This window comes from Sinocyclocheilus grahami, unplaced genomic scaffold (assembly GCF_001515645.1).
Source record: "Sinocyclocheilus grahami isolate Dianchi unplaced genomic scaffold, SAMN03320097.WGS_v1.1 scaffold38.1, whole genome shotgun sequence".
Lineage (NCBI taxonomy): Eukaryota > Metazoa > Chordata > Actinopteri > Cypriniformes > Cyprinidae > Sinocyclocheilus > Sinocyclocheilus grahami.
In genome coordinates this window covers 1,643,940-1,669,012 of record NW_015505217.1, presented here as the reverse complement: position 1 = coordinate 1,669,012, position 25,073 = coordinate 1,643,940, and the positions used below count along the sequence as shown (strand labels likewise).

Below are 25,073 nucleotides of genomic sequence, written 5' to 3'. Positions count from 1 at the left end.
CAATACAAAGTTGTCCGTTTGTACTGCCTCATTGACAAGTTGTTGTACCCCTAAAGCTAAAATGTTTGTAGTTTTTTTTTTAAGCCAAAAGACATTCGTTATAGTGCCTCACATGGCAGCTCACTGAGCATGGACTGTATTACGACATTTCGGAAAGACATAGTGCATGAAATCGAGCTTGCCCAGTGCGAAATGTCTGCATCCAAGTACTTGTGTAAAATATATTTTAGCCTGAGTGCTGATAGAAGTGCTTAGTCCTGATGATTGACTTCATGCAGGCCGGTGATTCTTGGAGCTTTTTCAAATCAGCGAAGTTTCCAGCTTTTGACTTTCCGCAAACACACAAAAAGCACCTCCCATAGTGCTCCCATTGCTAACTGAAATACAGCTCTGGAATACCAACATCCTCAGTGAAAAGAACCTGGAAAGGCTATTTAGTCAGAGGAGTCTAGATGTTTACACAGGAAGAACATTCAAAGAAGTAAAGACCTTTGTTCCTCAGCCTCTCAGTGGCATTGCAATTAAAAGGTGTCATTCATGCTGGTGAGAATATCTGCATGGATAGGTAGTTAGTATATTCACATTGAATGATTCAGCAACTTTGGCATGGTTCATGCTGTGATTGAGTGATGGTTACCATGGGTGATGGGATGAACCATGCAGGAACTCCCAAGGCAGTTTCACCTTGCAAGAAATTACTGGAGAACCTCTTAAGTTTTCTTATACTGTATGTGGAAAAAAACTCTCTCTCTTGCATTTTCTGTTCCCTGGCCCCATAAAGGACTCTGTTGGCCTGGCCTGTTGAGGGGACGCTTTTTGGGACCAATGCAGACCCCCCCTCAGTTCCTCACTGTCAGTGCCTGTGCGTGGGTCAGCAGTTTTTGCCATTGTAAGTGGTTTCAGACACCTGCTTACTCCCTTTTCTCTTGTTCACCCATCAACAGCCCTGCATCCAACCCCTTCAATACCAGCCTCCCAGCTGCCCTTATCCCCCTGCATAGCTTTCTGCATGGATAGCTGTGACCTTGCATCCTTTGTGGTCAAACTCTTGCATTGTGATTCATGTCATCCCGAGAGTGTGATCCATAAAGTCCCCGCCGATATTTGTGCATGCTTGCACCCCTTTCTCATCACAACCTCAAATTGTTTCAGTTAAAGAATCCAGTTTACATGCAAGTGCATCCACTCACACAATGAGCCACTGGTAACATTGAACCTTTGCTTTTGAAACCTTAGTTTTCAAACTTCAGATAACAAGCAAAACTGTCTGGATTTCACCAAATCATGAGCTGCAAGCCTGACCAATCAGGAAAATCCTGACAGTTCATTAATATCAAGCCATATAACCTGTGCTTTTGTACATTTGTACCTTTAATTACCTGCCACAGCCTTTAAACCCAACAAATTAAATGTTGAAATATTAGTTTTTTTGTCTTTGTTGTAGGGCTGCATGAAACAAAAAAGTGATGCAGTAACTCAATTATTTCCCTTCAGTCTTGTGATCTTTATTCATTTTGATTAATATAATTTCCATTGAAATGATTTTTGCAGGGTAACTGCATACCATTTTCGTAGCTTTTCCAATTGTCAAACTTCAGATAACAAGCAAAACTGTCTGGATTTCACCAAATCATGAGCTGCAAGCCTGACCAATCAGGAAAATCCTGACAGTTCATTAATATCAAGCCATATAACCTGTGCTTTTGTACATTTGTACCTTTAATTACCTGCCACAGCCTTTAAACCCAACAAATTAAATGTTGAAATATTAGTTTTTTTGTCTTTGTTGTAGGGCTGCATGAAACAAAAAAGTGATGCAGTAACTCAATTATTTCCCTTCAGTCTTGTGATCTTTATTCATTTTGATTAATATAATTTCCATTGAAATGATACCATTTTCGTAGCTTTTCCAATTGCGTTTCTGCACCGTAAATCAAGTGCCTAAATTGCCATGTTCTCATTGGCTCTCTTAAAATGTGAAAAACCATTTTGTTTTTCATGCTGTTGATTGCATTATAACTCAAGAATGTTAATCAACAAACCTGTCTAATTTACACAATCTGCACTTTGTTGATTATAATAGGAGCTTTCTAGTTTTGCCGCATTGCACGCAGTGTATTACAGTTTGGACTAGTGGTCGTCACCCCAGTTATGCGTTGAATGAACATGTCAGTGATTTGTAACAATGTTTACTGTTAAAAAGCTCAAGTAAATTTACTGATATAAGAGAGAAAGGAAAAGTTTAATTTAAAGTTAATTATGAAGACAATTGTATTACTTGAAAAAACTGTGCTCTACACAAGATCGATAGAATCATAACAGAATATAAATAATTAGGTTTCTCAGTTTATTATAGATGCTATCTTTTTTATTCTTGCATTTTTATTCCTCACAAATGTCTCACATTTAATCTAGTAAAACTACTATTGATTAGTGTAGATAGGATTCTCTTATGTTTGTTTTCTTTAGGTGTTCATTTTAATGATCTGATTGGATTTCTTGCATAGTAATCTCCAGGTTTTGCCAAAAACAAAGGGTTACTGACTTATGAATCTAAACTTTATCACAATCTGTCAGCATAAAATGTGAGAATTAGAGAGTTGCTTAATTGTGCACTTTGTGTTGGCTTCACAGTGTAAAGAAGGATTACAGTTCTAAGATCCTCTGAACAAAGTACAGGGAACTCAGCTGTTGAAGTAAGATTACTGAAGGAGCTCTGAATATCTAGCAAATGTCAAGCAAAGTTTTCTTATGAAGAATGTGAAAATGTCATTCAGGCAATACATTTTCAGTCTCTGGACATTATACACAAGAAAAAAAAAGCTTTTAAAGATTTCTCAGCCATTTCAACAAACACTACAACCACATTTAAAGAAATGCTAATCATCAAAAAGCCCAAGACCAATAGTTATGTTGTCTGCAGCTGAAAAAAATGTGGCACTAGTTGGCTCTAAATTTTGTTGATACAGCAGCGTACATAACCACCTTCTCAGTGGTGATTTTATTGCCAAGCATACACATGTACAGCAGTGAGTCATTCTCAATACTGAAAATACCTTTATAGAGCACTTGCTAACCTCCTTTGTTGTGCTTTTGTATTTTCCTAGTTGGGGGTATTGGAACCAGTGAAAATTTGGACGTGCTGGAAAAGATGTCAGTCAGCGTCCATGAAAACCGCAAGTCCAGGACGAGCACAGGCTCCATGAACATTTCGCTCTTCCACAAGCCGTCACATCCAGACAGTGTGCTCACCCACCTCAATACCCTGCGCAAACAGTGCATGTTCACAGATGTGACACTATGGGCAGGCGACCGCTCCTTTCCCTGTCACAGAGCTGTGCTTGCCGCTTGCAGTCGCTACTTTGAAGCCATGTTTAGCGGTGGCCTCCGTGAGAGCCTTGACAATGAGGTTAACTTTCGAGACAGTGTTCACCCAGAAGTTCTGGAGCTGCTGTTGGACTTTGCTTACTCCTCACGTGTCATCATCAACGAGGAGAATGCAGAGTCACTTCTCGAGGCTGGAGATATGCTGCAGTTTCATGACATCCGTGATGCAGCAGCAGAATTTTTAGAGAAGAATTTGCATGTGTCAAACTGCTTAGGGATGATGCTGCTTTCTGACGCCCATCAGTGCAAGCGCCTTTATGAACTGTCGTGGAGGATGTGCCTCATCCACTTTGAGACTCTTCGAGACACTGAAGACTTCTGCGGGCTCTCGAAAGACAAGCTTTTGGATCTCATCCTTAGCGATGAGCTGGAGGTTGAAGATGAACAGGTTGTGTTCAATGCAGTCATGCGCTGGGTTAGGTATGACCTAGACAGCCGCAGAGACTACCTTCCTGAGCTGCTGCGAGGACTACGCCTTGCACTGCTACCCTCAGAATGCCTCATTGAAGCTGTGGCATGTGAGGAACTTGTGATGTCAGATAAAAGGAGCCGACAGATTGTTGATGAGGCCATGCAGTGCAAGAAAAAGATTCTGCAGAATGACGGCGTTGTCACCAGCCCATGCGCTAGGCCTCGCAAAGCTGGGCACACGCTGCTCATTCTTGGGGGTCAGACATTTATGTGTGATAAGATCTACCAAGTGGATCACAAAGCAAAAGAGATCATCCCTAAATCAGATCTTCCCAGTCCCAGGAAGGAGTTCAGTGCATGTGCCATTGGCTGCAAAGTTTACGTGACAGGAGGAAGGGGGTCGGAAAATGGAGTGTCAAAGGATGTTTGGATATATGACACGGTACATGAAGAATGGTCGAAAGGTGCCCCTATGCTAATTGCACGTTTTGGACATGGCTCAGCTGAACTTGAAAACTGCCTGTATGTTGTTGGGGGTCACACTGCTATAGCAGGTGTCTTCCCAGCCTCCCCATCAGTATCTCTTAAACAGGTTGAGCGGTATGACCCCCTAACCAACAAATGGACAATGATGGCACCACTTAGGGATGGTGTCAGCAATGCAGCAGTGGTCAGTGCCAAGCTAAAACTCTTTGTGTTTGGTGGAACCACCATACACAGAGACAAGGCTTCGAAGGTCCAATGCTATGACCCTGTTGAGAACCGTTGGACTATAGCTGCCGAATGCCCGCAACCCTGGAGATACACCGCCGCCGCTGTCCTTGGCAGTCAGATATTCATAATGGGTGGTGATACAGAGTTCACCGCAGCGTCCGCTTACCGATTTGATTGTGAGACCAATCAATGGACGCGTGTTGGTGACATGACTTCTAAAAGAATGAGCTGCCATGCTGTGGCCTCTGGTAATAAACTCTACGTGGTTGGCGGATACTTCGGTACACAGCGGTGTAAAACCCTGGATTGCTATGATCCAACATCAGATAGCTGGAACAGTATCACTACCGTGCCTTATTCACTGATTCCAACTGCATTTGTTAGTACCTGGAAGCATCTTCCTGCCTAGATGCCTCTGATTGAAGTGTATGGATCTGATCTGGGTAAGTTTTTGGCTTTTCTCTCATTTTTGATGTACTCCAGTGAGTTTAAAGACTGTATACTAAATGTATTATTCTTTCTGAAAGTGTAAGTGTCTGTATTACCTTATCTGATCTACTGTATACACACACACACACACCCAAATAATTTTGTATTGTAGGTGCTTCCTTTGAAAACTGCTTAAATCATAATTCTAAGCAGAGGAGCAACTGAAGTCAGCAGGCTGTCGACATTGACACATAAACAGTGATTTCCGTCAAGATAACCATGCCAAAATGCTAAACTCGGCTTGGCAGCCTTCTTTGAAAGCAGCTGAGTGCTCCCATCTTATTGAGGGTTTTGAGAGTGGTTGAGCAAAGAGAAAATTGGCATGTTAAACCATCTGGATGTCTAGCAGTATTATAGAGCAGTGGCTGTCATTGAAGGGCAACTTCAAGAGGGTTGATGGTTGAGGCTTAAACATCTCATGAGTTCTTACTTAGGATCAGAGTGATGCGATGGCTATTAGGTAGAGTGAGAGCACAAAGTGGCTTAATCTCTGTAATTACAGACTGCAATGAGGGACTCAATGTGGAGAGATTTAGGGAGAGGGTACTTATTGTTGCTGGAACAGATGTCACAGTGTTTTGTTTCCCATCAAATGTACCATATAAAGCTCTTGAAATTTTGACCACTGAAAATTGTTTTATGTTATGTTTTGCTGAATATTTTCAGTGGCCAGAGGCAGGGGCACCGCTAAAGGGGTGGGAAGTTAGGACGATTCTAAGGGCCCACACACTTTTGGGGCCCCCAGAGATCTATTTTATTAGTAGTAACAGTAGTAGTAGTAGTAATGTAATATAAATTATAAATGTATCGCCCAAAGAGTTACAAATAAAACAAAATTACGGCTTATTTCTGCATTTCCAGCCAAATTCTCTCCCCATTCACTGCATGGTTTCGTCCCGCCCTACGTAGCCTAGAGTCACTGAGTGAGATCAGATGATAAACTTTCAAATTAGAGATATCTTCGAGTTCGAGGGGGGGCAAACCGAACCGGTCGATTTGATCAGTCGCACTTTTAAACACATTTTAGTTTTGCTATAGAAAATCTACATAGTTATTAATGTTGTGCACTGCTGTTTGGGCTGCGTGTGCTGAGCTAAAGATGATCACCGGTAAACTGAAGTGCTCTTTTAACTTAACCAAACGCATTCTATATGAGATAAATCAGATATACATCAAATAAACACAATATTACAATGTACAATTGCACAAAAGGCTGCAAACGAACAGCGCGCATCTGAAGTGTCTCTGAAGGAAATAATGCATTATTTATCGGCTTTAAGATATCGGCCAAATTTTCGTATCAGGCCGATACCGATAACAGAAAAAATGAGCCGATATGGGCCGATACCGATATGGTGGCCGATATATCGTGCATCCCTACAATAAACATGTTGAAAATAATACACAATAAGCAGGTCTGTCAAAACAATCTCAAAGGCGGCTTTTATTAAGCAAATCAAGGAATGAATTACTCATCCACGGTTTAAAAAAAATACTTTAGCTGGGCTTCCACAGGAAGGGTCACAATTATCTACAGTGTATGAAGCTAAAGGTTTTTGGGTTAAGGTTCATAATGTAGAACATTTTTAACATTGTATGCTGTATGTGCATGGGTAGCTAGCAAACAAGGAATACTCTGTTAAGCTAATAGTCACATTTAGCTGAGTAAGATCATGATTGAGAAATGTTGGATACTGCTGGACATGCTGCTATGGGGTATCCTGTTTATTATTTTAGTTTTTTTTTTTATTTGCCCCAGTGAAGCATTTCTATTAATATAACTTACGTAGTCAAACTCATTCCATATCAGCAGAATAGTGTGGTACAGAAAGTCTTATGTCCATAAAACAGGTTCTGAATGAATTATGTTAATGATACCTAATGGTCAAAAGCAATAGCAAAAGTAATAGGCCAATATTATTAAATTGCAGACAAAGGTTTTGAATAGCTAGGCTGGCTTTGAACAGGTTTGACTACTTTAGTCATTTCTAATTTTTTGCTATTCTAGGGAATTGTGTGCTTCTAATATTATACCAATGGGTTGAACAGGACCATTTTCTATTCTAACACAACAATGCCTCTGTGTATAAGGCAAGGTAAAAAAAAAAAAAAAAAGATTGATTCAGTCAGTGTGGAAGAACTTGACTGGTCTGCAGAAAGCCAAGTCCTAATCCCAGTTGAACACCTCTGATGTGACTTTAAATGCAGACCTTGAGCCAAAAACTCATCACCAAATGTAACCGGTGTAATCTGCGTTGTGTTTTTTTTCCAATGAGTAGTAACCAGACGGACATCAGCTGACGGTTCGACTCTTCTTTTACTGATAAAACATAAAACAGTCTTTACAGTGTGTTTTCGCCCTTCTTGTCTTTTCTCTCCCATGCAGAGACCGTGCAGAAAGGGCAGAGAAAATTGAGGTATACATCGTGAACATTTGTGTAATTCTACATATGAAATTAACATTACTTTCCATACCTGTTACACAAACACCTGTGACTTGTACATACATATGGACAAATGTATTGGGACACCCCCTTCTTTAGAACAGAAAAGGGCACTTCCAAAACTGTGGCATCAAAGATGGAAACATAATTCATGTATTTAAAAATTGTATTTCCATCTTTGTTGCCACAGTTTGGAAGTGTCTAAAATGATTGTACGCATATGTACAAGTCATTGGTGTTTGGCGATGAGTTTTTTTTTAGTTTTCCCAATACTTTGGGCAATATAGTGTATGTTTGGTGCGGTAGGGGGCCCAACCTCATATTCTTACATAGGGCCCAAAATTGCTAGCGGTGCCCCTGGCCAGAGGACAATGTGAACAGAAACAGTTTCACAATTGGAATGCAATTGTAAATTTGCAGAATTTGCATTCCCCAATTGTGCATTGAAGTCCCTATGCCCAGATGCAATCCGTCTCTTTGGCTGTTGGTGCATTAGTAAAGACCTATTTCATTAGAGGATCTATTTCTTATGTGTGCTGGCAAAAAAGTTTGTTACTTAAAGAGCCTACCACATTTGTTTTAGAAGTGGAAAATGCATTGCCATCTGTTGTGTATTCTTGACAAGGTACAGATGTGTTATCAGCCAAATTTCAGTTTTTAAAGTTATAGATATTTTTATATTATAGATATATTTACTATATAAAAATTGTAATGGAGTCTCTCTATAAATATACAAAACAGAATTGTAGTTTTTCCAAACAAAGACTAATTTGAATTAATATTTGGCTAAAATTTCAGTGCATCATTATACAGTATTTTACTATTTTTTTATGTCTCCTTTAAGTTTTAAATAAATGATAATTATTTCACTCTCCAAAGAAACAAGAAAACTCCCATTTATTTCCATGTATAAGCTCCTTGGCATGCTATGTTACTATCAAACAAAAGCACGAGTATATAAATGTAAACCTATCATTTGCATTGAACTGTAAAAAATTTATGCTTATTGACAATATGAAATGCATTAAGCTTTGTTCTAATAACTTCTATAGGCATCCGAGACTCATCATCATTTCTGCTATCATAATATCTTGTCTGTCAGCACTTATGAAGACTAGGGATAATAGGTCATTACAGACTAACAACATATGCATAAACTGCCTTTCTCAGAAGTCAGCGAGCCTCTTGTCTGCATGAAGTCAGAGTTTAATGATAAGCGTGCATATCAATTTGTGTATGTTATACAGCAAAGGTAGTTGCTTAAACCTAATGCTGAGGAATTACAATCGTGTCGATGGCCTCTAAGAATGCGTCATAACAGTCAGCTGAACATCTCTCACTTGTGTCATTTAAATTAGACTGCCTGGGGAGGGACCAGAGTCGTCTCATTGCATCCCCTGGTGATTAGAAAATGATTACTTCTGTGAGTAATCATTAACGCTCTTCATCAGCCAGAGACTTCGTTCACACCACAAGCGCTTCATTTCACAGTGAAGCAGGTGGCCCAGCAAAAGCTGGGTTTTATAATTAGGCCCAGGGGGCACAAAATCAGAATGTCTGGAGGATGCCCTGGTAGGCCTGCCGAAGGATATTGGCAGCAGTGGCGTGCTCCAGAAACGCCCACAGGAATCGCATAAACGTAGTTAACCGGGTTCCAACCAAAGGGTTAAAGCTTAGCTGGTTAGCATGGCCCCGCTAGACTCTGCTGGTAGACGTTGTAAGTACACCATCTGGCTGCAAAGTATTTTTCCATTGACGAGCATTCAAAAATATTTTTGTATTCTAGCAAAATAGCAACATTTAAAATGTGAATATTTCATATTACAGTAGACGTTTTTTGGAGAGTACTTTTAAATTTATATTTATATTTAAAGGGGTCCTATTATGCTTTTTCACTTTTTCAACTTTAGTTAGTCTGTAATGTTGCTGTTTGAGCATAAAAAAGATTTGCAAAGTTACAAAGCTCAAAGTCCAATTCAAAAGGAGATATTTTATTTAGCCAAAATCACTTTTCAAAAACTACAACGAACGACTCGTCGGTATACTGGTTCATACCGAATACCGGGCCTGCCGAAGGATATTGGCAGCAGTGGCGTGCTCCAGAAACGCCCACAGGAATCGCATAAACGTAGTTAACCGGGTTCCAACCAAAGGGTTAAAGCTTAGCTGGTTAGCATGGCCCCGCTAGACTCTGCTGGTAGACGTTGTAAGTACACCATCTGGCTGCAAAGTATTTTTCCATTGACGAGCATTCAAAAATATTTTTGTATTCTAGCAAAATAGCAACATTTAAAATGTGAATATTTCATATTACAGTAGACGTTTTTTGGAGAGTACTTTTAAATTTATATTTATATTTAAAGGGGTCCTATTATGCTTTTTCACTTTTTCAACTTTAGTTAGTCTGTAATGTTGCTGTTTGAGCATAAAAAAGATTTGCAAAGTTACAAAGCTCAAAGTCCAATTCAAAAGGAGATATTTTATTTAGCCAAAATCACTTTTCAAAAACTACAACGAACGACTCGTCGGTATACTGGTTCATACCGAATACCGGTGTTTATTTTTGTTATGATATGAATTTTTAAAATACCACAATACCCGGTGTCGCTTAAACAACGTTCGGAACGCGACAACGTTTGGAACGTGAAAGGGGTCCCTTTTCACTGTTGCACTGTGGTGAGGGAACAGCTGTATGTGTTACCAAGCGTGAAAGTTCTGAAACTGAAGCTGTAGAACTAATAGAACGTGATGGCACAGAAGAACTCATCCACAACATCCACATTGACCGCCCCAAATATCCACTGCCCACCTGCCATCAGCTCCCGCGTCTCACACACACACAAGCGCGACTTTAGCACTAGATTTAGCAACTTTCAGACCCTTTTAGCGGCTTTTTTCCATAGAATATTCATACTGACAAACCTAGCTACTTTTTTGGATAAACCTTAGCTATGGTTCAGTTGAAAGATTTCACCAGTGCTGTCCCACGAACGCGAGGTCTGACTTTCCCGGAGAAGTGTCACCTCTCTCGGCATCTGTTCTGTGCAGTGAGAGGCAGAGAAGCAGCGCATTCAGTTGGCCGCACCGCAGCAGACTCGTCAATAAATGAGTATAAAACAGCGTTTCCTAGCAGCTGTCGCTTACTGATTGTTTGGAATTATAAATATGAGCGTTGTTCGTCTGTTAATATCACTTTTTGTTTTGTTTGTTACTCAGACGCAGGCAGGGCGCTGCATAAGACAAAAAAGTAATATAGCCAAAACTACCACTAAAACAAAATCAAGACTTTGTAAAAGAGCATAATAGGACCCCTTTAAGCTGACATTTTTCTATTAGCTTGGGGCTCAAGACCCATTTTTCGTGTTGGCATTCGACAGTCTCATTTCAGATGTCATTATGCAACTTGAGTGATTATTACGGTTCATGTGATTGGCTCAAAAATATTACAGGCAAAACTGAACACACATGAGCAAAGGTAGATCTCAATTTCTTCAAGTATTATAATAGTCCTCCTAGACTCTCTTATTTATCTCTTTACCCTGTTCAGCCTGGCAGCCTTCTCCGCAATGATAAAGTAACTTACGAAGTTACTTAAAGTAACTTATATTATTGGGTTATAAAAGCAAAGGCTGCTGTGTTTTGAACTCTTATTGAGTGAAGATATGAAGAATAAATAGAGGTGAGCAGCTCTATGGTCTCACACTTAAAATGCCTGTTGGTCTCCATGGTGGAACGGCGCGTGTCATTATGAGAAACAAAACATAGAGAAGAATGAGCTTTATAAATCATTTAAAGGACTGTACAGGGTTGGGATTCCACTTTCAGCTTATAAATATTTTAAAATCTGCAGCAGCCAGGGAGAAGCAGAGGAGTACCTGAATGTAATCCATTTCAGAAAGCTGTGTATCATTTTAGACAGCTGGATAATTGAATCCCAGAGTCTAAATTTGACATTATTAGTCCTAATCAGACAGCCTTGCTGAAAACCATCTCGTTTCACGGTAGTTATAAATTTTTTAGAGACTTAGCTTAATGCCCTTAAAAAAAAAAAAGAAAATAAAGGAAAGGAAAGCTTTCAGAGATTGATGGTAGAGCATATGTAAAGCTTGTATCTCATGTTTTTCCCCATTTAAACCACGCATTGTCAAACATTTGATAAAACCTTTATATACAGTGGTGTGAAAGTTTTTGCCCCCTTCCTGTTTTTTTATTTTTTGCATATTCGTCACACTTGAATGATTCAGATCAACAAACTTTTACAATTACACAAAGATGACCCTAGTAAATACAAAATGCTGTTTTAAAATAATGATTTCATTTATTAAGGGAAAAGAGCTGTCCAAACCTGCCTGGCACTATGTGAACAAGTAATTCCCTTTCTAAATCTAATAACTGGTTGTGCCACCCTTTGCAGCAACAACTGTAATCAAGCGTTTTCGATAACTGGCAATGAGTCTTTCACATTGATGTTGAGGAATTTTGGCCCACTTTTCTTTGCAGAATTGTTTTAATTCAGCCACATTGGAGGGTTTTCGATCATGAATGTACTGTTTAAGGTCATGCTACAGCATTTCAATTGGATTTAAGTCCAAACTTTGATTTGGCCACTCCAACTTAATTTTGTTTTTCTTGAGCCATTCAGAGGTGGACTTGCTGGTGTGTTTTGGATCATTGTCCTGCTGCATAACCCAAGTGCGCTTGAGCTTGAGGTCACAAACTGACGGCCGGACATTCTCCTTCAGGATTTTCTGAGTACAAAATTCATGGTTCCATCAATTATTGCAAGTCATGCTGGAGTCCCAAAGCCTTAAAAGTGGCTTTATAACCCTTTCCAGACTGATACATGTCAACTATTTTGTTTCTCATCTGTTCTTGAATTTCTTTAGATTGCAGCATGATGTGCTGCTCTTTAAGCATGCTTCACTTTGTCAGACAGGTTCTATTTAAGTGATTTTTTGATTCAGCAGGTCTGGCAGTAATCAGGCCTGGGTGTGGCTAGTGAAATTTAACTCCGCTTTCTAAAATAATGTGGTTTATCACAGTTCTTTCACAGTTTTTTTCACGTAGGGCCAGGTAGGTTTGGAAAGCTTTTTCCCTTAATAAATGAAATAATAATTTAAAAACAGCATTTTGCATTTACTTGCATTATCTTTGTGTAATATTAAAATTTGTAGTGCCACAAATATGCAAAAAAAAAAAAACCCAGGAAGGGATTTCATGCACACCAAATGCGAAGCAAATATTTGCATCACGTTATTGCCCTAGATTACTTGCGGGATTGTTTTTTTTGGAATAAAAATATTGTGTCCATTTTCTGATACAATCGGATGTGTAAATAAGCTCTTCACCCATTGGCTTGTGTGTCAACGTGTCATGCAAATTTTCCACTGGAGTTATTTCTTTTTTCAACGCAAAACGATTCAGTTGCATATCATGCTTTTGCTGCAATCGTGTCTCTCAATTTGTGTCATTCGCTTTGCCCATTGCAAATTTGCGCCCATTCGCGTCTTTGCATTGACTTTGTATATAATGTACTCGCAGTAATAATTACATTTGCTTTTGGTGTGCACACACCATAAGTGCTTCAATGGCTATATTACAATGGCTATACAATGAAACCGTTGGACAATTCAACATTGGATAGGGCTGAATGATTAATTGCATTTGCGATAATATCACGATATGAAATAATGCGTTTTTTCAATCGCAGAGGCTGCGATTACACGGTCACGTGACACGCGAGAGTAAAGAGGTGTGTTCGACTTGAAGGTCAGATCGGTGTATGCTATATCCAGTGTAGCATCCAGTGGACACAGTGTCACTGATTATAATGGTTTCTACTGTATTTTGCCTCTCAACGCTGTGTAGACACGGTGTTTAATGTCTTTGGTGAGGAGGAAAGCCTTTTTTTTATACTATACAATGATTTATAGCTTGTCTTTGTTGAATAATACAGAACATAAAGAGCTTTAAAAAAATTTATTGCATATTAAATCGCAATCGCAATATTGGTAAATAAAATAGCAATTAGATTATTTTCCAAAATCGTTCAGCCCTAATCCCCATTGACTTTCATTTTATGGGGGGAAAAAACCTTTTCCATTCCATAGAAAAAGTCAGTCATACAGGTTTGAAACAACATGAGGGTTTTGTTAACTATCCCTTTAAGTCAAGGATCACCCTTCCGCTGATCTGATAACAGGTGAATTAGGTGATCTTATGGAAAGGTAACATTAGCCTTATACCTTGCCAGAATGGTCCTTTTCAATACAATTTGTGGTGGTCTCTAGTTACACAGAAGATGTTAAAGATTCTAGGGGTTTTTTATATACAGTAGAGTACAAAATAAACTTTTAATAGATGTAACAGAATTGCTCATATTTGTAGCTTGAAAAAGTTACAACTTAATCTTAATTGTATACATAGTTACACATCAAATGCTTTTCAGTCGGGTTGCCTTTTAGAAATTGTGTTAAATGCAGTTAAATGCATTTACCTGTGCTTTGATTTCAGATTCAAGCAATGGCCTATACATATGCAAATGCTTTAGTCTGACTTCTCAAAAATTGGACTGGTATGATTTCAGTTGGACTAAAGTGTCTACATTTTGTATGTATTGTGAGATATATCCTAGGACAGACAAAATCCACTGTAACGTGAACATAATTAGTAAGATTTCAGGCCATTACCTCGGAGTTACTATTCCACCCCCAGCACTTTACCTAAACAAAGGCCTTTCTCTGCACAACACCTTGACATTGGACTTCTCAAACCACTTCTGTTTGGGAATCTCCCTAAGCCCTGTTTGATGGAATCAGCTAGCATTTGCGTGTGTAATTTCAGAAGGAAAGTGCTAGCACAGTTTCATGTTTTCCTTAGAATGATCACTGGGTAAACAGTCAGAAATTGCCCAAACAACACCATAATTGTTTCCAAAGTATGCGCTGGTAATGCTTTTTAAAAGCAGCATCAAACCTGGGGCCCGTTCTTCGTACGTCGCTTATACATCCGAGATGAAATGTCACATCCGAGATGATATCATCGCACTAGTCAGGATCTGGCTAATTTGGTTAGAACGCACCTGTTGTTGATGATTAGTATGGCTGGATTGAGTTATCAGAGATAATTGCGCGTTCATGGGTTGGTTTAAAAGGGGCTATGTATCAATACTCGAAACCACGATTAGCAATGCAGCGATTGGCTGGCGGCAAGACGGCAACGTAATGACGTCATATAATTAAAAAAGAAACCTGACGAAAAACATAAAAAATATTTGGACTTTTATAAGGAAACAGCCAAATATCCTAGGACAGACAAAATCCACTGTAACGTGAACATAATTAGTAAGATTTCAGGCCATTACCTCTGAGTTACTATTCCACCCCCAGCACTTTACCTAAACAAAGGCCTTTCTCTGCACAACACCTTGACATTGGACTTCTCAAACCACTTCTGTTTGGGAATCTCCCTAAGCCCTGTTTGATGGAATCAGCTAGCATTTGCGTGTGTAATTTCAGAAGGAAAGTGCTAGCACAGTTTCATGTTTTCCTTAGAATGATCACTGGGTAAACAGTCAGAAATTGCCCAAACAACACCATAATTGTTTCCAAAGTATGCGCTGGTAATGCTTTTTAAAAGCAGCATCAAACCTGGGGCCCGTTCTTCGTACGTCGCTTATACATCCGAGATGAAATGTCACATCCGAGATGATATCATCGCACTAGTCAGGATCTGGCTAATTTGGTTAGAACGCACCTGTTGTTGATGATTAGTATGGCTGGATTGAGTTATCAGAGATAATTGCGCGTTCATGGGTTGGTTTAAAAGGGGCTATGTATCAATACTCGAAACCACGATTAGCAATGCAGCGATTGGCTGGCGGCAAGACGGCAACGTAATGACGTCATATAATTAAAAAAGAAACCTGACGAAAAACATAAAAAATATTTGGACTTTTATAAGGAAACAGCCAAGCGAACAAAACTACATAAATGTTATAATAGATAAATGAAATGTGCGCTGTTTTTATTTTTATTTAAATTTTTTACATGATTCCCAATTATTTATATTCACGATTTATAATATTTGTACAGGCGTTACAATTTTATTTCAATGTAGTAATTAGCAATTCATTTAATTTAATATTTTAACAGATTTGTTACGTGACCGCATTAATTAAAGTTTCTTAAGGGTCAAGATCATGTCATCTGCATCTCCTGCGCTCCATCAAGCCACTCTCATAATAGCGATCATCACTCAAATTAATGCACAACTCTACATTATCTGTATAGCATGTGTGCAAGACTCAAATACAATTATGAAGTAATAATTTTATGACAATTAAATCTTTCAGTGAGTAAAACTTGCTGTGTCTATAGTATTAAAACCTACACAACATTATTATTATTATAGTATCTTTAAATTAATTCTAATAGTGTGTTGGGCATACTATACAATGATTTATAGCTTGTCTTTGTTGAATAATACAGAACATAAAGAGCTTTAAAAAAATTTATTGCATATTAAATCGCAATCGCAATATTGGTAAATAAAATAGCAATTAGATTATTTTCCAAAATCGTTCAGCCCTAATCCCCATTGACTTTCATTTTATGGGGGGAAAAAACCTTTTCCATTCCATAGAAAAAGTCAGTCATACAGGTTTGAAACAACATGAGGGTTTTGTTAACTATCCCTTTAAGTCAAGGATCACCCTTCCGCTGATCTGATAACAGGTGAATTAGGTGATCTTATGGAAAGGTAACATTAGCCTTATACCTTGCCAGAATGGTCCTTTTCAATACAATTTGTGGTGGTCTCTAGTTACACAGAAGATGTTAAAGATTCTAGGGGTTTTTTATATACAGTAGAGTACAAAATAAACTTTTAATAGATGTAACAGAATTGCTCATATTTGTAGCTTGAAAAAGTTACAACTTAATCTTAATTGTATACATAGTTACACATCAAATGCTTTTCAGTCGGGTTGCCTTTTAGAAATTGTGTTAAATGCAGTTAAATGCATTTACCTGTGCTTTGATTTCAGATTCAAGCAATGGCCTATACATATGCAAATGCTTTAGTCTGACTTCTCAAAAATTGGACTGGTATGATTTCAGTTGGACTAAAGTGTCTACATTTTGTATGTATTGTGAGATATATCCTAGGACAGACAAAATCCACTGTAACGTGAACATAATTAGTAAGATTTCAGGCCATTACCTCTGAGTTACTATTCCACCCCCAGCACTTTACCTAAACAAAGGCCTTTCTCTGCACAACACCTTGACATTGGACTTCTCAAACCACTTCTGTTTGGGAATCTCCCTAAGCCCTGTTTGATGGAATCAGCTAGCATTTGCGTGTGTAATTTCAGAAGGAAAGTGCTAGCACAGTTTCATGTTTTCCTTAGAATGATCACTGGGTAAACAGTCAGAAATTGCCCAAACAACACCATAATTGTTTCCAAAGTATGCGCTGGTAATGCTTTTTAAAAGCAGCATCAAACCTGGGGCCCGTTCTTCGTACGTCGCTTATACATCCGAGATGAAATGTCACATCCGAGATGATATCATCGCACTAGTCAGGATCTGGCTAATTTGGTTAGAACGCACCTGTTGTTGATGATTAGTATGGCTGGATTGAGTTATCAGAGATAATTGCGCGTTCATGGGTTGGTTTAAAAGGGGCTATGTATCAATACTCGAAACCACGATTAGCAATGCAGCGATTGGCTGGCGGCAAGACGGCAACGTAATGACGTCATATAATTAAAAAAGAAACCTGACGAAAAACATAAAAAATATTTGGACTTTTATAAGGAAACAGCCAAGCGAACAAAACTACATAAATGTTATAATAGATAAATGAAATGTGCGCTGTTTTTATTTTTATTTAAATTTTTTACATGATTCCCAATTATTTATATTCACGATTTATAATATTTGTACAGGCGTTACAATTTTATTTCAATGTAGTAATTAGCAATTCATTTAATTTAATATTTTAACAGATTTGTTACGTGACCGCATTAATTAAAGTTTCTTAAGGGTCAAGATCATGTCATCTGCATCTCCTGCGCTCCATCAAGCCACTCTCATAATAGCGATCATCACTCAAATTAATGCACAACTCTACATTATCTGTATAGCATGTGTGCAAGACTCAAATACAATTATGAAGTAATAATTTTATGACAATTAAATCTTTCAGTGAGTAAAACTTGCTGTGTCTATAGTATTAAAACCTACACAACATTATTATTATTATAGTATCTTTAAATTAATTTAAATTATTATTATTTTAAATTATTATCCCTGGATTAGTAGGGTACTTTTGTAATAAAGTTGCGGTGGTAGCGGACAGATTTTAAGTATCAATTCTGCTTATAAAGATGCAATCTAATCCGGTTTACATGAAGTAAGCCTGCTCCCAAACGTTTAAGCTTACGGACCTGTTGCTATGACAGCAACTCTGGGATGAGCTTCGAAGAACCAAACAATCCAAGATCATGCCAACTCATAAACAATCAAATCCAGCTAACATCGAGTTAGCGACTTACGAAGAACGGGCCCCTGATGACTTTCCAGGGCTTTAATTACAACCAGAAGCTTCAGGTTAATATAATAGGGAATATCCAGGCATTGACCTGTAATGACATCCCTTTTGATTTTTTGCTTTAGCGCATGCCATATGTCCTCAATAAGACTTAGTTACTGTTTTTTCTGCCAACAGTGCAGTTTCATTGGGCAGCATTGTGTTCAACTAATCCAGGTAATTTGCCAGTTGGAACAGTCCTGACCCTTTGCCAAACACCACAACCTCCCATCCCAAACCCGTAAAGGAGGGGCCTTTAGAAAAAGTAAACCAGCTAATTGTTTTGTTGTTGCAGAGCCCATAAATCGGATTGGGCTGTTTTAATCTGAGCTCTCTTTGTGGCATGCATGCTACTAAAGTAGGAAACATGATGTTTTGGCAGTGTCCACAGTTCTCCCAACTGGTGGAAACAGGTCGATACAGGTAGCAAAAGCCCGGATTTCCCATGCGCCTCATCCTCTCTGACCCGCCAAGCATTGACACAGTTGGGCAAAGGCTGGATAAGCTTTGCCTGGTCGATGTGCCCCGTTTAAACTAGCTGTGGATTTGCACATTCAAGTGCACACAGTTATAGCAGCAGCTCTCCGTTTCCTGGAATGGCACCACTCACTGTAATCGGTCCTTAAATGTATCCTTTAGCATCACCGCATTAGTAATGCCATGTCTACTTTAACCCCTCCATCAAGTCTGGTTTTGATAAGCATAAGCCTATAGTGTTAGCAACATGTTTAACAGATCTACACAGAAATGTGTTATTGAAGTTGACTATGTGCCAGTTCTGAGGAAATTTAACCATTTAACTGTAAAGGTCTTGTCCAAACATTAGCATTTCCCTAGCAAACACGAATATTTGCATTTCAGTTGAACTGAAGTAATAATTTCTCTTTTTCAAAAAGTCACATTAATGCTTTAATCCAAAATAAATCATCTGGACTAACAAACCTAGATAATGTGTAGAATGCTTTATAGACATTAATCAGATTAAAATTGGCTCTGGTCTTGATGCTTGTTCCATTTACTTAATTTAAAAAGCAACACGGTCATTGAACATCATCACAGTAACTTAATTTCATTTTTAATCAATCAATCCACTTAAATTTGTTGAATAGAAGTTAACTTGATCCTTTTGTGTTGGGCACAAAATTATTTTTGCTGGCAACAAACTGTGCATTGCTCTAGTTCCCACCATGCTTTGCATGGGAGTGGATTGGGAGAGTAAATGTTGAAATGAACTTATGTATGCATTTATGAGTAAAGGGAAAGGCTTTTGTTTAGTTATGTTGGTGGTGGGTTTGTGGTTTCCCTTATGCTGAAGAATGGAGCTTTGGCGTGTGAGTGCATGTATGCATATATAAAGTGCGCATTTTTATAGATTTCTCATTTATAAATAAAATGCATTTAATATTAAAGATACATGTAGCATGGTAATTTGGCAATTCCCATTTGATCTGTAGGTTTGATCAGCAAATAGACTTGTTCTAGTCTCTTTTTTGAGAGAGAGAGAGAGAGCGAGAGAGAGAGAGGAAATAAAGAGTAAATTGAATTCCAACTGGGTTGCTAATGAGATTTTTAGTTTTTTAAATCAAGGATTGTTTAGACTTTTAATGTATCTTAATGTACAATATTTCTCAATACTTTCTCAGTACTCGATTATTCACTCCATTCAGGGGTATACCTTTGAGCTTTTCACCTAAGCCAACACATCATAAGCATATCATTTCTATGAAATTCAGCAGACAGTTTTATCCTCTATATGTGAAAAGTATTTTAAAACCAATGTCATCTCTGTGTTCCCTTCAAGTGCATGTGGCAGCTATTCTGCCAGATCAGAATCTCACACTTAATGAATCATAAAGCAGATGGACGCATTTAAGGTGAAACCCACGGCTGGGATCTGCAAAATATTTACTTCGTTTTTGGTTTATAAAAAGCGGCAGTCAGTTTTGATGAATACGTCAATGGCCTTGTCGATGTAGACGCTGAAATGATTTCATTGTTGTGGCTTAACACACTTACGCCCTTTAAGGGGGAGGCATTAGCATTAAATTACAATGTGGTGGAGGTGATGAGAATTGAATTAGAGGCAAGCTTCACTGGTGGGATGTGAAGCTGATGTAAGCGATTGATTTTAAATCCTCTAAGCATTGGGATGTTGAGAGGGCGTTAGGGGGAAGGCTCCTTTTAAGTGCTTTGAGATTACAAATCCCATCCACTTTCCACGGACAAAACAGATGAGGTTCAAAGATGCTCGGAATTGATTCGGCTACTTCATCCAAGTCAGTTCTGGTTTTATAATTGGTCTAATATTCTCCGTTTGATTTTAAAACAGTTTTGGTGCATTCAGAACAATCACACATTTGCTCCTATTGCAACACAGCAGCTAATACAAATGGCTGGGTATCGATACAGATTCGATTCTTAATCACAAGATCTTGATTTTATTCCAGTCTGATTGATTCATTTAAATATATTTCAGTTATAAAAGCTTATGTCCATATACAGTATAAGACCCAGTTCATTAGGGGTGTGAACCTACACTGGTCTCACGGTTTGGTTCGATTGCGATTACCATGTCATCGATTCGGTTCAATTCGATATCACAATGCACTGCATCCTCAATTTTCAGTTTTACTTTACATGTATACAATTTTGTCAATAAATGCAAGCAGTCAGATATATGAACTGAACCTTTGATTTTACCTGCTCAAAGAAAACACGCTTCTTGAATGTATCAAACAAACAAAACTCAAGTTTGGGCACAGAAGACAACAGGAGCATTTAGAACATATACACAAAAGTAAATACTAAAAGTGCATAATGCAAGGAGTGTACTTTAGTACTTATATAGTGCAGTGTACTTTCTTGTAAAACATTTAAATATATAAAAAATGTATTTAAATTAAATTTAAATTATACACCAAAATAAACAAAAGGCCACACCTACTTGTGAATATAGTCAGTCAATCTTCAAAAAACTACATTTGCACTTCAGCAGTGTTTTAATATACAAAATAAAAGCAAATAACAAATATAAAATAACACCACTGGACACAGGGAACTTCCTGAAACTTCACAAACTGCTCAGCATTATTCACTGCTCAGGATTTGGGAAATTTATATGTTTTTCTTTAAGAACACTAACTGGTCCACATGTTCTGGTTTAAGAGTGCTTCTTTTAGCAGTGACCACATCTCCTGCTGAGATGTGCCTGGGATACACAAGTATTGCTTTGACAGCCGAGAGAGGAGAGGACACGTGACCTCATAGACATGCCACCAGTTCAAAGGGTCCTCGGTGAGAGGCAGAGATGGAGCTTTACTGTATGCCTCCATTTCCTCCTTAGCAATGACATAGGGGGTATTGGGTTCTACTGTACCTTCAGTGTCAGTGAAAGACCAGCAGTCTCACAAGCAGCGATGAGGCCTTTCGTTTGGGAGCAGCAGAGGGGCTGTCCTCCATGGATGTTTCTTCTCCTGGAGTTCCTGTTCCCTCAGGTGCTTCATCCACATCTGTCCTTCTTGGTGTACACTCATTCTGTGTTTGAACGACATAATTAAACTAGTAGACAGTGACAGTGCACTCAGTCAATACAACAGCTCATATATTAGGATTAAATTCTTCAGTTTTAATAAAAAATATTATTACTTTACATTTTAAATCATTTTAGCTACTATTAATATTATGAGTGTTTAAGTTTGTTTTAATTTTATATATTGTACAAGAACCATGATAGAATTACCTCCAAGGACGCAGCCTCCTCTGCCAGTGCTCTGTATACCTCCAATCTCTCCTCTTCTGTGAGAAAAGGCATTCCCTTAAATCGTGGGATCCAGGGCAGAGGCTGTATGAAGGATCCTCTTCTCTGGCTCACTGTTATACCTCTTCAGGAGATCTGTTCAGATTGCATTCTTGATCTCATGGATCATGTGTGAGTCTCCGATGGTGTCTGGCATATTCTGGAGGAGTTGCGCATTTAGAATCAGAAAGAGTTTTATTGCCAAGTATGTTTGCACATACAAGGAATTTGTTATAGTGTCACAAGCTTCCAGTACACGGAGACAACAACAACACACAGATAATAAAAATGAGATGTGAATAAAATACACATGCATAAATATAAACCACAAAAAAAAGAATAAATTGTATGTACAGGTGTGGTATAGATGGAATAGGAATAGAATAAAATAAAATCAGTTGTAGGGATGTACTAGGGTTTAGGGTGATGAATAATTATAAGATTATTGCACATACTGTACTTTAATTGCACAATGGGAGAACGTTAACTGTTCATGAGATAGATTGCCTGGGGAAAGAAACTGTTCTTGTGCCTGGCTGTCCTGGTATTTGGTGCTCTAACGCCGACCAGATGGCAAAAGTTCAAAAAGGAGATGGCTTGGATGTGATGGATCCAGAGTGATTTTCTGAGCCCTTTTCCTCACTCTGGATGTATACAGTTCTTGGAGGGTAGGCAGGGGGGCACCAATAATCCTTTCAGCAGTCCGAACCGTTCTCTGTAGTCTTCTGATGTCTAATTTTGTAGCTGAACCAAACCAGACAGTTATTGAACTGCACAGAACAGACTCGATGACGGCTGAGTAGAACTGTTTCAGCAGCTCCTGTGGCAGGTTGAATTTCCTCAGCTGGCGAGGGAAGTACAACCTCTGCTGGGCCTTTTTAACAGTGGAGTCAATGTGAGTGTCCCACTTCAGGTCCTGAGAGATGGTGGTGCCCAGGAACCAGAATGACTCCACTGTCGTTACAGTGCTATCCATGATGATGGTGAGTGGGGGGAGTGCAGGGGGGTTCCTCCTGAAGTCCCTCCACGTCATAGCTCTGCCAGATAAGCACCCGTGTGAGACTCATAAACGACTCTCGTTTGCAGCACATGTGACAAAATCTTACAGTCCTCACTAATGTAATGTGCCGTTATTGTCACATATGACTGTCTTGACCGAAGTCCAGGAATCACATGTTATTGCAACTCGATGAGCTTGGCTCATTGATGCCATTATTTGGGCTTTGGTTTCGTGGTAGAGTTCCAGTGTATTCAACAGGTGGCGAAACTTGGGGTTTTCCACCACAGAAAAGGGGCGTATATCCTTTGCAATAAAGCTGCCACTGCTCTGGTAATTCTCTACCCTTTCTCCGAGTTGGGCGGCAACATTGATATCACTTGATCTATTTTTGGCTGAGCTGGGTCCAGCTTGGCGCTGACAGGCATTAAAGGGTTAGTTCACCCAAAAATGAAAATTAGCCCATAAATTACTCACCCTCAAGTCATCCTAGGTGTATATGACTTTCTTCTTTCAGACGAATCCAGTCTGAGTTATATTAAAAATTGTCTTTGATCTTTCAAGCCGTTTCATGGCACTCAGCGGGTGTTGCATGCATCAGTCCAAAAGCACTTAATTAAAATGCGCCCATCCATAAAAAAAAAAAAAGTGTCTTCACAAGGCCTTCTGTAGCAAATCGATGTGTTTTTGTAAGAAAAATATCCATATTCAAAACGTAATAATCACTTTAATGTAGTTTGCGCTCACTGTTGTACACTGGAAGCAGTTCCGGGCGGATGACGTATGGAGGTCGACTTTGTGCATGCGCCGCTCAGAAGTGACGCTCACAGAAGCGCAGGGGAGCGATCAAAACAAAACAACGGTCACTAATTAGAAGTACAAAATGAGGATTTGTAAAGAAGAATGTCGGAGGATTTCGATATAAGCCAAGAGGAGACTGGTTTTCCTTTGCTAAAGTAAGGAAACTTTGCTTCCTTTGCTCCTGTTAACAAACATTGGTTTTCACGAGACTCACCGGCGCATGCGCAGCGCTTTGTTTTGATCCGCCCGGAACTGCTTCCGTGTACAACAGTGAGCGCAAGCTAGATTAAAATGATTATTACGTTTTGAATATGGATATTTTTCTTACAAAAACGCATCGATTCGCTACATAAGGCCTTTGTTCACCCCCGGAACAGTGTGAGACACTTTATTTTAATAGATGGGCGCATTTTAATTAACTGCTTTTGGACTAATGCATGCAACACCTGCTGAGTGCCATGAAACAGCTTGAAAGATCAAAGACAATTTTTAATAAAACTCCGACTGGATTCGTCTGAAAGAAGAAAGTCATATAAACCTATGTAAGGAATTTTAACTCAGTTGTAAGGGAATTAATTATTATTAATTCATTCAGGTTTATTTCTAGCTCAGGTTTTAAAAGAACTCGATCTGAGAATTCGAGGTCCACCTGATCAAAACTGATTTTGACTTTAAATAGTTTACACTTTAAATCAAGGGTCGTCCAGCGAGCCGGTGATTCTCAGTATATTTTAACAAATTAAATATGTGTTTTCCTGGCCACGGTTAACACACTTATGATAATTTGTCAGCTCTTAAGAGAGAGGTAACGTTGATCTTGGCAAAGTTTTAACCTTGAAATTATATGACACCAGACAATTGATTATTTATAAATGAAACATGAAATTTTATTGGCTATTCTAGATTACATTAAACTAAAACACACAAAAATACACACACACACGTACAGTTTCTTAGACCGCGAGTTGACTGAGTTTCATAGTTCTACCTCGTTTTCACGAGTGATGTAAATTCACCTTAAGAATTTACAAAGCAGAGAATCTTGTCTTAAATTTCTGCTTATCTAAATTCACCAGTTCAGCAGATCGAAGATTTTGTTTGTACTTGCGCTTTCTTGGTTGACAGCTGGAGAGCTGAGGTGATTCTGTCGCTGACGCGGGCTTCCTGGATGTCTTTGAGGGAAACCCCGTTACTGATTGGTCGGTGACGTCGGAATGACGTCCTTTGGAAAACCCCTCGTTGGATTGGTTGGTCTTTGATGAAGCAGAGGCTTGAGCAGTTCTGCTGAAAGTCTTAGTTTGCAAGACTTTAAGTTTTTTGAAGATTTCAACGAAGTATCACTGAAGTGTTGAGTTTGGATGGCTGGTCGCTTTTGATGGCAAGCGCGTGAGCACACGTGTGGTGCTCTAACACAGCGACAGGCGAGAGCAGGAGAAGC

At 38.8% G+C, this 25,073-nt stretch overlaps 1 protein-coding gene across 4 annotated transcripts in view; it reads left to right on the top strand.

Moving 5' to 3' along the window:
* Positions 1-25,073, top strand: part of LOC107581825 (kelch-like protein 25) — a 57,395-nt gene that overhangs the window by 2,090 nt on the left and 30,232 nt on the right. For 3 of the 4 annotated variants that reach the window (XM_016267485.1, XM_016267484.1, XM_016267486.1), the window contains exon 2: positions 3,108-4,955. In XM_016267485.1, coding sequence (XP_016122971.1) covers positions 3,152-4,921 — 1,770 coding nt within the window. In that variant the 5' untranslated portion in view covers positions 3,108-3,151 and the 3' untranslated portion in view covers positions 4,922-4,955. Of the gene's footprint in view, positions 1-781; positions 890-3,107; positions 4,956-25,073 lie in introns of all 4 variants that reach the window. The other variant, XM_016267483.1, reaches the window with a different exon arrangement.